This window comes from Chanodichthys erythropterus, chromosome 12 (assembly GCF_024489055.1).
Source record: "Chanodichthys erythropterus isolate Z2021 chromosome 12, ASM2448905v1, whole genome shotgun sequence".
Lineage (NCBI taxonomy): Eukaryota > Metazoa > Chordata > Actinopteri > Cypriniformes > Xenocyprididae > Chanodichthys > Chanodichthys erythropterus.
The window spans coordinates 27,356,149-27,370,525 of record NC_090232.1 but is presented as its reverse complement, the minus strand read 5'-3'; the positions used below and the strand labels follow the sequence as shown (position 1 = coordinate 27,370,525).

The following is a 14,377-nucleotide window of genomic DNA, read 5'->3' as shown; positions in this document are numbered from 1 at the left end:
GCTGCAGCGTGAGCACAGTCTGCTCTGGCCCAGGGACAGGAGAGCACAGAGCGGATCATATCCGCGAGTCGGCTCAGAACACGAAAGGTATCGGACCCATTTTAATTCTGCACAGAATTCTGTATTTTAAAGTGATGTGGAGGAGATTAGGAGGACAAACGGTTAGATAGTAAAAGGAAACAGAGGTTTTACTGAGTTTAACGACTGTGGCTGAGCTGTTCGATACAAACGAAACACTATTGGTTATTTTAAAAAAGGGGCGGGGCTGTACGATATATTGCCCTGTTTTCCTGTTTCAGTTTAAATTACGTCAACACACTGAATAATGCTGTGCGTTCCAAGACACTTCAGCGGGCCTTAAAGATGCAATAGGTGATTCTCTACGGAAACATTTTTTGTTATACTGGTTGAAAGTCTCCTCATATCCTGATAGAAATCACTATGTTAAATGGTCTAAATGTATTTTTATAAATATATATCGTCTCTGGAAGGCGAAGGGACATAAAATGTCCATCCAATTTTTATATTCGGTCCGAATAAAAAAATACAATGTCCTGCCTGCCTGTCAAGTGTCAACGTATGTTTTTACATACCCACAAACACCGTTCACGCAGACATCATACGTCATCAACGCTTTTAATGCTATGCAGAGATTATACAGACAGACCTCAGTCACAGAACACTGCAAACAAACAGCAGCCACCTTTTATAGTTCCTCCAAAACAACGAGCTTATGCTGCATTCACGCCATAACTACCATAATTAAGAGATGACATCCTGTAACGTTCTAACCGAAGCTGTCTGTGTCCTCAGACTCGGAATTATGCATTTCCATGTCAACCGTATCAACACATTTACAATTATTCTCCATAAGTCAGGTACAAGCTCTCTAAGTTGTTTATGTTCATTATTATTGTAATGTTATGTGCTTTGAGATATGAGGTAGTTTAATGCCATCTCGTGACGCTCTGCAGAGAGCAGCTGTGCGTGCGTGTGTGTGCGTGTGAGAGAGGCGTGGCTTTGGACAGCGATTTGAAGGGAGGCTGGGATCGTATGTTTTCAATGCTAGCAGGCTAACGTTAGCATTTCCAAGATCACTTACAGCACCTTTAACAACAGAATTTTTTTCAATCCCAGAATATGTCTTATTATTAAACAATCGCCTCGGGTTTCACAGACTAGGCTTAAGATAGTCCTAAAATGCATGTTTGAGCTGTGTTAACTGAAAGCAACTTGCACTGACATATCTTAAAATATTTCAGTGTCATTGTTTTGTCTCAAGATGCACACCATTAATGTTTTTTCTATGGTATGTTTATAAAAGCTACTTAAATACCCTAATTGAAAAAAGGCTTAATCCTGGCTTAGCCTAAGCCCTGTCTGTGAAACCGGGCCTTGATGTTTAAGCTTTAAAAGTAAGAAGTATTATTACTTTCATTTCTACATTCCCTTATTTTTCTAGATTCTCTATAAACAGTATGTATATAAGAGAGATGATATTACTGAAGTAGAAGGGGAGAGAGGTGTTGTTGTGAACCTCTCTGTAGGCAATGAGGTTGATCTCGTGCTGTCGTTGTTGCTGTTGCAGTCTGTGTTTTGTGCGACGGTGATGACACACACAGCAGCAGCTCAGGATGAAGATGATGGCCCACACCAGCCAGAACCCTGAAAAAATAAAATAAAAATAATGTTATAAAAAAAAAAAATAATAATAATAATACATGGAATAATCCCAAACAGAAACAAAATAAAACATTTAAAGTCTACCTTTGTACTCTATACTGCTACTTAAAACCTGACTAATTCCTCTTAGACTAAAACCACAGCTCATGCATAAATGGTCACACAAGGATTTGTTTGACTCATGTCATTCTTACTCCACAGTTTGCAGAAGGTCGAGCATCTTAAGCATCTGAATTCACTTCCTGTACAACAGCCTTTTCTCCTTATTTCAGCATATATTTTGTTTAGCTCTTTTAAACCTCTTAAGGCTTGGTCACATTTAGTCTTGCACAGCAAAATTACACAATCAAAATACATTCATCTTAATGGGAATTGGCAGGATCAGGAATTTAAAGGGTTAGTTCACCCAAAAATGAAAATTCTTTTTTTTTTTTTTTTTTCACCCTCATGCCGTTCCACACCTGTAAGACCTTCGTTCATCTTCAGAACACAAATTAAGATATTTTTGTTGAAATCCGATCCTCATTAATGCCTGCATAACCAGCAATGACATTTCCTCTCTCAAGATCCATTAATGTAATAAAAACATATTTAAATCAGTTCATGTGAGTACAGTGGTTCAATATTAATATTATAAAGCGATGAGAATATTTTTGGTGCGCCAAAAAAAACTAATTAACGACTTACATAGTGATGGCCGATTTCAAAACACTGCTTCAGGAAACTTCGGAGCATATATGAAACAGCGTGTCGAATCAGCTGTTCGGAGCGCCAAAGTCACATGATTTCAGCAGTTTGACGGTTTGACACACGATCTGAATCATGATTCGATACACTGATTAATTTATGCTCTGAAGCTTCCTGAAGCAGTGTTTTGAAATTGGCCATCACTAAATAAGTCGTTACTGTTTTTTTTTTTTTGGCGCACCAAAAATATTCTCATCGCTTTATAATATTGATATTGAGCCACTGTACTCACATGAACTGATTTAAATATGTTTTTATTACATTAATGGATCTTGAGAGGAAATGTCATTGCTCCCTATGGAGGCCTCACGGAGCCATCGGATTTTTTCAAAAATATCTTAATTTGTGTTCTGAAGATTAACAAAGGTCTTACGGGTGTGGAACGGCATGAGGATGTGTAATAAATGACAGAATTTTCATTTTTGGGTGAACTAACCCTTTAACATGATGGTGGAGAAATATCCATGAATTTCATGCAGAGTTGAAGTTTAGTGAATGTTTGGAAGTTTTATTTCATCATCATGCTTGTATCACGTAGCCCCTTCTTCACTAGGGCTGCACAATGTATTGTTTGAGCTTTGACATCGTGATGCACATATCCGTGATAGTCACATCGCTATCCTAGTTCTTAATTGAACAAACAATTGAGAAAGAAAACAGATGCGTATAGATCAATGCATTAGGTCTTAAAGTAACAGCAGCCTATAATCCTGCTGCCGTTTGTCATTAATGTTAATGTCAAACAAAAGAAAAAAAGACAAAATTACTTTTGTAGCTTTAACAACGATTAATTAATTATATTTAATTTATACAGTGCATACTTTGCAGTGTTATTTTACATAATTCAATTTCTGTTAGACTTAACCTTAAAAACAAAGCACTGTTTGTTCTATTGTATTTAATCACCCGAATCATTCTGGAATAATTCTTTCCAAATAGAGCTATTCAAGTCATCGGTTGAAATATGGTGAATTGTTTTGATATCGCAGAAAAATAAAATATCGCAATGTCAGTTTTTTCCAACATCATACAGCCCTATTCTTTACCATTCAAGGGTGAATATGATCAAGACTTTATGAATTCCTATGAAACATTGTGACCCCTGATATTAAACATGAAGATGTACTTACACCATAGTTCATAGTAGTAGCTACAGCACTGGGACTCTCCACAACAGTGTCCAGTCTCACACACGTAGCTTTTATTATTCACACCCTCACAGTGAAGTACCTCCTGAAAAAAAGTTGGTAAAAGATAAATGACTCTTTGATTCAGCATTTCTTGACAGCAAATCTTGACAAAAAAAAAATAAAAAAATAATAATTCTCTACGAAATGAAAAGTTTTGGATATGGTATAAAAATAGAAACATTTTGGATATTGTATGGTAACTTTGTGATTTTTGGACAGAAGTCATGGTACTAACCTTATACCCATTGTCATCATTAAGCACCGTGTCTACATGTGCCATGTTATAGAATTATACAATGTACCGTAATTATTCATTACTATTATTTTCCATCTTATACCATCACTGTACTATTTTACCAAAATAATTTAAATTTAATCTGTGAAATAAAACAATAAACATTAACTATTGCATTAACTGCATTAACTAATGTTAACACGATTTTAATAATCTATTAGTAAAGGTGGAAATTAACATTAACAAAGATTAATAAACGCAGTATAAGTGCAGTTCATTATTAGTTCATGTTAACTAATGAACCTTTATTGTAAAGTGTTACCAACATATCATTACTTTGTAAATATAATTACTTTTTACCGCATTAAAATGTACAACCTACAATAACTCAAATCACTGATCAAAGCACTGGCTGCACAATTCTTGATTCATGTCAACTACTAGACATAAAATAACAAAAGCTGCCTGGACACTTCAAATATGTTATAGCGTCGAACTGCCAATGTACAGAAAATCTAACATTTACGTAATTTTTTGAACCAATGGACTTTCTTTGTCCAGTTACACATTAAGAACCAGACACCATGTTACCCTCAAGAAAACAAAGACTACATGTACTGTAGATCAGAACAAAATAACCAGAAACCTTCAAAAGGTAGGCATAATAGGCATGTTTGTTCCATTTCATGAATCAGTTAATGATTAAATAAGAAAGTTAAGTGATCAGGTTCTCTACCATTCTTGTCTCCTGGTGTGGTACAGACATGCTACTCCAGAGCCCTTCAGCCTTGTGAAAGTTCTTTCAGTACAATATTACTGATACACAGGAGAGGAACAGGGGAGCACGCACACACACACACACACACACACACACACTTCACTCAAACAGGGGACAGGGATTGGTCTACAGAAAATTCCAAGCAGCAGAGGAGTGTAAGGAGGTCTGCATTATAATGAGATGCTCCCTCAATATTTTGGGAGTAGACAGTACAAAATAAAATGAAGAGGTAACCAAAAGGATTGCCTGCAACAGTAAAACATCTGTTGATGTTGGATAAAATTACATTACCAAATAGAGTTAAAAATTCTATTTGATTTAATAAAAAAAAAAAAGTTAAAATGACTGTAAAACCCTAAACATGTTTTTTATAGATATGAATTCCATATAATTTATTGTGAAACTACATTTAAATAATTCAAAATGATATTCAACATGTACTTACATTTACATTAAAATCTTATTTCATTATAACCTATAAAAGTATTTATAGTTAAAGTATTTTGCCTTTGTGTGGGTAACAATGGTTGATACACATTGTTTGGGTCATTGACGGATAAGGTTAAAAAAAAACAATGGAGATATAATTAATTTTAAAGTTTTATTAAGTGTTATCAATGAGATTATGTGGTTTTTATAATCAATTAACACTCCTTTTGTCATTTATTACAAGATGGATAAAATTTGTCACCAAAAAAGTCATTAACCAAAATTTTGGTTTTGCTGAATGACACTTGATTATACCGAATAATTATATTTTCAAACAATGCTAACAGGCTGATATCTAGCTAGCTAGCCGGCAAAAGGCCAATCAAACATGTAATATTTTAAAAATTTGTACTAAATATAAAAACATTTTTAATGTTTTATAGTGGTTGTACCGAATGACCTGATAGTTTGGGACATGCATATGAGAAAGTGAAAACATGAATTTTTAAAATAGTTAAAAGGTGCACTATGTAATATTCAAAACAAAGGCGTAGCTTGATGACGCCGAGTTTAAGCACGGAATCTTGGGACATGTGGTCTTCATCTCAATGGTCGGTGGAAAAGAATTGGAATAGGACTTGGGAATAAATCATGTTCATGGATGCAATTATTAACTTTACTGTTGTATGAAGCAGAGCAGGACCGAATGTTATGGGAGTTGAACGAGGCCACTGGAGCGATTGCGCAATACACGCCGTGAGCAGCGAAACTTTTATTATGCCACAGTTGTCAGCGCCGCTTCCGCTTTTCCGGTCATGAGTATGAAGTAACGCAGCTCTGTTTTTCATATTAGATACATTTGAGAGTGTTGAAAATGTTATAACGTTACTCTGTGTGTTCACTTGTCGGCTGCTGTGAGACACTTGTTGCACACTGCAGTAAGCTAGATCAAATTTTAGAATATCATATTAAATGCAGGATGGCTTGTGTTGATAAATGGCACGCAATTAATTTGAAAACGTACTGTATGATGGAGAAAATGCTGTATTACTGTTACTAAAAAAGCTGCATCTGATTATGCTATGTTAGCTACTTGACAAAATAGTGTTTTTCTCTGAGGTAAAAGCATGGTACTCAAAAAAAAAAAATTAGATTTAAACAATAAGACTATACATGTTGAGCTATATAACAATAATTACTTTTCTGTCTATAAGTATATCAAAACAGTTGTTCCCTTGTCTATTAAAAAATCTAATATATTAAAGCGTCTTTGGTGTTTCCATGGTTTCTACAAAATAAAACCGGAAACCGAGGGTAATGTGGGTATGACGCAATTGACAGGCGACTCCTCACACGTCCTGGAGCCTTGGTTAAAATTGCAATTTTCTCATGATTAAAAAATAGTTGCAAACATTTGGGATTTTGTAAATACTCAACTGAACAAAATATATAACACTGGCCTAGTGGTTTTTGTGTATTTTACTGAAATTCTTACATATTGCACCCGGGCGTGTCTCATACGTTCTGAAAAGTGAAGCCACGGGCTCTTTGATCGCCCCCTGGAGGCTGGATGCAGTACAGGTCATAAACCCCGTCCTCTCAATGCAGTCGAATGAGACTTCAGTGAAAACTTAAAAATAAATTCTGCTTCAAATAAAACTTTCTGAAAGATGGTTTTGGTAATTTAAGGTAGTTGTTATCACACTGATATATATTCAATTGTTCGTTTTTGTGATGATTTAGATTTTAGCTAGCTAAAAGGGCATGTCGTCATGATTCGAAGTTGATTGACAGCTTGTCTGAGGACTGTCAGAGCTTCGAGGGGAGATTGAAGATTTATTAACTAACTGTTAAATAACAAAGAAATCGAAAATTAACACCAACAAAATGAGTTGTTCAGCAGTAAACTGTACTAACCGACCTACAGGATCTGACGGATCACTGAACTTTTTTTCTGTAACATCAAATGTGGGCGTTATAAGCTAATTAATAAATGTTATTAGTTAAGATAACACACCTAATGTTAACCATGTCGGGAAAAAGCAGGTGATCGTTATCTGGCAGTTACTCATTATTTTTATGGGTATAAAATAATAATTAGCAGGACAAAACTAATGATAGCTTACTCTAACGTTACAGGAGATCGATTGCTGTAATTAGTTGAACTTGATTTAAAATGGCAGGACCGTTTCTGACGATTTAGAGTTGTTTCTAGTGGCATATTATATTGATTTTATCTACTGAATTTGCTGTTTCAAAAATATTATTGCTCTAGAAACAGAATAGCCTATTATTTTAAAGGTAGACTTTTAAATTGTGTATAATTTTTATAGTCTATTATAGTCTAACACATGAATGATGACACAGTCGTCTGGGCGGAAGTTTGATATCGCGACTCCGCCTCCGGCTCCACTGACGATTCCTTCTGCGCATGCCCAGGCTCCAAACTTTTTTTTTTTTGACGTATTGCGTAACGTGTCAGCGCCCATTCATCAGCCCATTTTGGCTTCAGTTCAATACAATGGAAGGAAGCGGCAGCGCGTCATCCATCTTTTTTTTACAGTCTATGATTGCACTTTTAAGAGAGAGTTACTTTGCGTCAAGATCATGTGGTCCTTTGCAGGTGTCTGAATGATGTCACATCCTGTCACATGATATTGACCTGAATGACTTTATCCAAAATGGTCCTTTTATATTGGTTACTCTGTTATGAGAAAGAACGTCCAGAAAAATTAATTTCATTGATTCATTCAAAGCAACTTTTTGCAACTTCTTGACTTCTATGCATAATTTTAATACCATTTTGCACTATTGATTTATGATGAAATCATGCCAGAACAAAAATACATATACATTAATTTCATTTTAAGATATTTTAATCACAAATGAAATGGCTGTATTGGCCATTGGACGGTTAAACCGAATGACCTTTTGACACTTCAAAATCTTTAATATATATATGTATCAAAATATAATGAACGCCTTTTGGATTCAATAAAAGAGATCTAATTGTACTACCTTACTTTGGATATCATATCTTTGTTTTGGACAAAAAAAAAAATAAAAAATGACCCGTCATGTCATTGACCAGATTATCGAAATCACAATTTTGATAAGCTTTCACAGCATGTGCATGTGACCTATTTTTACATTTTCATCTTGTATTATTATGCTGTATCAGTATAATCAGTACTTTAGTAGATTTAAGCAGTTCATGTACGCTGTACAGAAACAAAATGTCTTCCCATATTGTCACAAATTGTTTTAACCACAGTTGCCGGTTTTACCTCGCCGTTTACAAAACACACACAGCCATTACCAAGCATAATGACTGTCCACAATAAAAGCAAGAGCAGATTAAAGACCAAAATCGACATAGAATTCCAGAAATGTCCTCATTCTGCTGAGCAGGTCAAGTATAGCCCCATGACCCTGTGCCTTTCCCTTGAGAACATTCTTTACAAGGACTGTCACAGCACTTTGAGTGCATCATTTATCACCAACCACAAATATCAGCAATTTACCAATGCTGACTTTGCAACATGAGACTGGACATACCGTTTCTGGATATTATTAAACACACAGTGACCCAAAAAAAAGTATTTGGACACTTAAACCATGCAAAATGTATGAATCACATGTGACACATTCACTGTGACTGAATACTAAATATCAAGCCATGTGGAATCTGCAAACAAATGACGCAAGACATTTTCTCAGAACTAATTCTGCTTTTCTGACCCATTTTTGGATTTATACTCTCAACCAAATGGTGTCAAGGTCATTTTTTTCACTTTTCACTTTATTTATGAAGCACTTACAACTGCACCTGCAGCAGACCAAAGTGCTGTACAATCAGCATAGAGAAAAATGCAATACATAAAACCAGCACACAACCTTCTAAAACCACAGATACTAGCCCTACCTCCCAAAAGCTAAAGACAAGAAGTCATTTTTGACACCAGCTTTAAATGCATTTAAACATGTGACCTCTCTAATTTCATGGGGCAGACTATTCCAGAGTCTCGGACCCACAACAGCAAAGTCCTGATCCCCTTTTAGCTTTAAATGAGTTCAAGGGACGGCAAGCAATATCTTATTAGATGATTTTAAAAACCTAGTCAACGCATGATATTAGTTTTCCTCAAGTTTCCTAGCAGAGTAACCACAAGTGTTGTTCATCACAAGTTTGACTTCAAGAAAGTACATCTATTGTTTAACTTTTTTTTTCATTGCATTGCTTGAAAAAGTGCTGCCTTTCAAATAAATTGCACTACATGTATTTATGTATTTTTAAATGTTCTAAATGTGTCCAAAAGTATGTTGGCAACATGACAGATGTATGAATTGAACACCTTGGCACACCTTGTGGAGACTGTCCGTATCCGGTTTCGGTGCCAGAAAACATTACATTAGAAAACTAATTAAGTTTTATAGGTTATAATGAGAAGTTGCTGAAAGCAGAAGATAATGTTGGCCAGTCTATTAAGGATACTTGACTAGCTAACATTGTTTTCCACAGTCTTAGTGAGAAGTGGAGTATCAGCAACAACATATGATACTAACACTGAGTCAGCTAAAACTCAAGAGACTTTTAGGCAAGCATGAGGTTTTAATTCTTATTGGGAGGGGGGAACTGTCCACAAACGCACTCCATATTACACAATATACCCCTAAGTAATCTGTTTAACTCATAACTGGTTAGTGTGGTTTATCTTTAGTCCATGTGGTCATCTGATGGAACAACAGGACCTACTTCAGTACTTTGAGAGTGATTTACAGGTTTTGAGCCACTTTTTATGGTGATTAAATGTCAATAGCCCGTCAAGTTTCAAGGAAACCAATAGCATAGCTTAACAAAAGCAATTCTATATGCTGACTAGGCCTATACAGTTATAAAAGGAATCATATACTGAATGTCCCCAATGGTCAATTTTGTTCTATCACTCAAAATAGCTTGTGTCAGAATGTGTGTAATATAGAGGAAACATCTTCAGCTATAGAGAAAGAGGTTTTTTTTTTTTGTTGTTGTTGTTGGTGTATATTACAATGTGCAATTTTCTCTCCCGCACAGCACATACAGCAGCCAATCCATCACCTGCAATCTATTCCAGTGAAATCCCAAAACAAATGCAAACAAATATTTCCCTACTGCTGACATACAGATGCAACTTCGGTCTAGTAAAATAAATAGAAAATAAAAAAGGTAAAAGCTTTACCATTCAGGGTTCTAGACCCTGTTCACACTTGTAGTTCGGTTCTCTTTGTTCTTTTGGTCCGAACCAAAAAAGAGAATTATAGATTTAGTCCTGGTGGTTCACTTAAAGGGATAGTTCACCCAAAAATGAAAACTATACCATGATTTACTCACCCTCAAGTAGGGCTGGGCGATGTATCGAATGCTTTTGTCACGCGCATTTCGTCAGTAAAGCCGGTTCCCTGATTACCGCTAAATCGCCATCACCTGCTTTCAAATGAAGCGGCATTTAATAGACAGAGCCGTAGTTCACTGATAAGACACGCAATATCGCGTTCAATATCGATATGTATCGCCGCCGATATTGAACGCGATATTGCGTGTCTTATCAGTGAACTACGGCTCTGTCTATTAAATGCCGCTTCATTTGAAAGCAGGTGATGGCGATTTAGCGGCAATCAGGGAACCGGCTTTACTGAAGAAATGCGCGTGACAAAAGCATTCGATACATCGCCCAGCCCTACCCTCAAGCCATACTAGGTGTATATGACTATCTTCATTCAGAGGAACACAATCATATTTAAATATCCTTAGTCCTTAGTTCCAAGGTTTATAATAGTTGTAAAAAGTAAAAGTAAAAGTAGCTTCACTGACGAAATGCGCGTGACAATCGCATTCGATATATCGCCCAGCCCTAATTTTTATAAGACAAATATCCATATTTAAACCTTAATAAATTCAAATAACTAGCTTCCGGTGGACAACCGTACACAGAATGCACAAGTCGACTTGCACCAAATGAGTAACCCACTGACACGATGTATGACGCAGGATGTCGTAAGCTTAGACGCCTCTCACGGTTAAAACAAATAGGGCTGTGCACCAAACTCAAGCACCTCTTTTCTTTTATCAAAATCCTCCATTTTTCTTTAAAATTTCTCATTTTAGACTTCTAATTCATGACCGGTGTTTTGTTTTGCTCTCTCCTCTGCGTTCGTCATTGTGTCGAAGGTTGCTCTTCCACCCAAATTGACTTGTGCAGTATGTGTATGGTCATCTGCCGGAAGCTAGTTATTTGAATTTATAAAGTTTTAAATATGGATATTCTTCCTTACAAAAACGCATCCCTTCACTTTAATAGGCTTTTATTAACCCTCTGGAGCTGTATGGATTGTTTTGATTATGGATGGATGCATTTTTTTTTTCACAACCATTACAAACCTTGGAGGAACAAAGGATAATTTTAAATATATCTCCAATTGTGTCCGTCTGAAAGAAAATAGTCATATACACCTAGGATGGCTTGAGGGTGAGTAAATAAAACATGGGATATTTTTCATTTTAGGTGATCAATCCCTTTAACGTTCACACTGTCATTTTTATGACCGAACTTAAAAATACAAAACAAAACAAAAACAGCTTTTATTATGTATATTTTGCAACAAACTTCCAAAACAATGCTATGTACTGTGCTAAACACGCTCATTGTATGCGCGTACATATAATGATGATATTTAGCAGAGAGATCGTGAAGAGCTTCTAAAATGTGTAAAAGAGTCAAAACAGTGTCAGGAATTCCTCCGTTGCACACAAATGAAAATCTGTTGCAAGGAGACAGCGTTTCCACTGTACTGTTTCAAAGTTCATCTTCGGAACACAAATTAAGATATTTTTGTTGAAATCCGATGGTTCTTCCTTAATATTATAAAGTGATAAGAATATTTTTTGTTCGCCAAAAAAAAAAAAATAACGACTTTAACGATATCTAGTGATGGCTGATTTCAAAACACTGCTTCATGAAGCTTCGGAGCTTTACGAATCGAATCAGTGAGTGCATCGGAGTGCCAAAGTCAACTGATTTCAGCAGTTTGGCGATTTGATATGCAATCTGAATCACTGATTTGACTCAAAAGATATTGTTAAGTCATTTTTGGGGTTTTCTGCCGCACAAAAAATATTCTCATCGCTTTATAATATTAAGGTAGAACCACTGAACTCACATGAACTGATTTAAATATGTTTTTAGTACCTTTATGGATCTGTCTATGCAGGCCTCACTGAGCCATTGGATTTAATCAAAAATATCTTAATTTGTGTTCCGAAGATGAACGAAGGTCCTACGGGTGTAGAACGACATGAGGATGAGTAATTAATGACAGATGTGAATCACATCACAACATGCAGAAAATTGCTTAAATGTAATCATCATGAAAAAGTGCACTGTTCAAACATATTCTATTATTTTGTGGAATTTAGCACATTTGCAAGTTATTTTATATTATGTATCCAGATCAGACTCAGGATCCTTTTTAGTAACTGGACAATATATATATATATATATATATATATATATATATATATATATATATATATATATATATATATATATATATATTATTTTATTTATATTTATATTTATTTATTTATTTTTTTTTTTTTTTTGAACAATACTTAAGTCATTTGGGGAAGTTTTACACTAATTGTCTTTTGTATGCTGTAGATAACAGTTTACTGTCCGTAAATTAATGTAGGAATTTGTTTGCACCTTTCAGCACTTCTTTACTGGATAAAAAGCCATTTGATGAGCCTGACGTGTATTTGAATAAAGTACTATGCAAACAGTTTGCTGTCACAGAAAACAGAAAAAAACTAACCTTCATTGTGCCAAGTTGTACTCTGATCAAAAAGATGTCGCCTACAGAGAGATCCCTCAAAGGCCAATCAGAACATTTCACTCAGCAGCACATTTTAGTGATAAACTCACTTCTTTGAACTACAGACAAGAAGACTAGCACTATCAACAGTGATGATAACAAAATCCATAGACCGTTGTAAAGGAGAAAGACATGATACGTGTGCTAGACGTTGGTAGATTAATTAATGACTTTTTCAATCAAGTTACATTGTTCATACTGATTCATCTATATTGTCAACACAACTGGTCATTGACAGCAAGTGTATTCTAGTTCAAATCAGCTCCTTTTTTTCTTAACGCCACTAGAAAAACTAGAAATCTGTGACAGTTGTTAGCCACTGCTAACACTGTAGACATTTGTTTACTAAACTTAGTCTAAGGTCGTGTCTCCAAAACATAGAAAAGTGTCTACCTAGACAGCATTTTGGCCATCATGTTGTCTTAAATGGTGTCAAGTAAGCAGCCAACTAGGATTTGAGACACACTTCCGTGACTTGACGCAAGACTATTGGTTAGCACGCAAGACTTGTAATAAACAGATGTATCAGATTGCAAAAGAAATAAAACGACGGTTGAGCGCTAAGAACATAAACTTCTTAACATGCGCTACAAACTGAGGATTAAAATACGCAAGTATGAGTCAACAAGTGGCAGAGCCTGCAGCGTGCATTCAGATCCCAACAGTATACATAACACAAACACAAACAACCGGCAAAGTTCAACAAGACTCTTAAGATTTGTTCTCACCTCATAGACAGTGGCCTCCGTGGGGTTGGCAGATCCAGCGATATATAAAAACAAGCCCATTTTCAACAGGCTGATAGAACATTACAATGTATCAGTGTTGACTTTGGTCACAGCGCAAGAGTTGCAAATGTGTGCGAACGTGTTGTTCTCGCTCATGCACCGCTGCCTTCTGCTGTTATTTGGACATGAGGGGAGGCACAGCAGTGGAGCAGCAGAGGCATGAGCTCCGTGCCACTGGTTGCCCCCAACTATTACACAAGAGACTCCCTGCGAACTGCAGTTCAGGCACAACTGGGTGTGGCGCTTGCCATATCCTACGCCATGTGCGCAACGTGATGATGGGACAAATTGTGCTTCGCTCCGCCCACCGAGGGAGAGTCCAAAGTAGTACTGGAGATTTGATTCTTCACAGTCACTCGAATCATTGACTCACTGAGTCGCTTATTGACCCTTAAAGGGTTAGTTCACCCAAAAATGAAAATTCTGTAATTTATTACTTACCCTCATGCCGTTTCACACCCGTAAGACCTTGATTAATCTTTGGAACACAAATTAAGGTATTTTTGTTGAAATCTGATGGCTCCGTGAGGCCTGCATAGAGAGCAATGACATTTCCTCTCTCAAGATCCATTACTACTAACATTACATGTACTAAAAACATATTTAAATCAGTTCA

At 36.0% G+C, this 14,377-nt stretch overlaps 1 protein-coding gene across 3 annotated transcripts in view; it reads right to left on the bottom strand.

Annotated features, from left to right (window-relative positions):
* The window catches only part of wbp1lb (WW domain binding protein 1-like b), a 29,387-nt gene extending 15,374 nt beyond the window's left edge, over nucleotides 1–14,013 (bottom strand). Inside the window, exons 1-3 of one of the 3 annotated variants that reach the window (XM_067403174.1) lie at nucleotides 13,702–14,013; nucleotides 3,561–3,663; nucleotides 1,504–1,665 (exon numbers count right to left, since the gene is read on the bottom strand). In XM_067403174.1, coding sequence (XP_067259275.1) covers nucleotides 1,504–1,665; nucleotides 3,561–3,663; nucleotides 13,702–13,761 — 325 coding nt within the window. In that variant the 5' untranslated portion in view covers nucleotides 13,762–14,013. Of the gene's footprint in view, nucleotides 1–1,503; nucleotides 1,666–3,560; nucleotides 3,664–4,591; nucleotides 4,637–12,913; nucleotides 13,352–13,701 lie in introns of those variants that run through there. The other 2 variants (XM_067403176.1, XM_067403175.1) reach the window with 2 other exon arrangements.
* Between the last annotated feature and the right edge of the window lie 364 nt (nucleotides 14,014–14,377).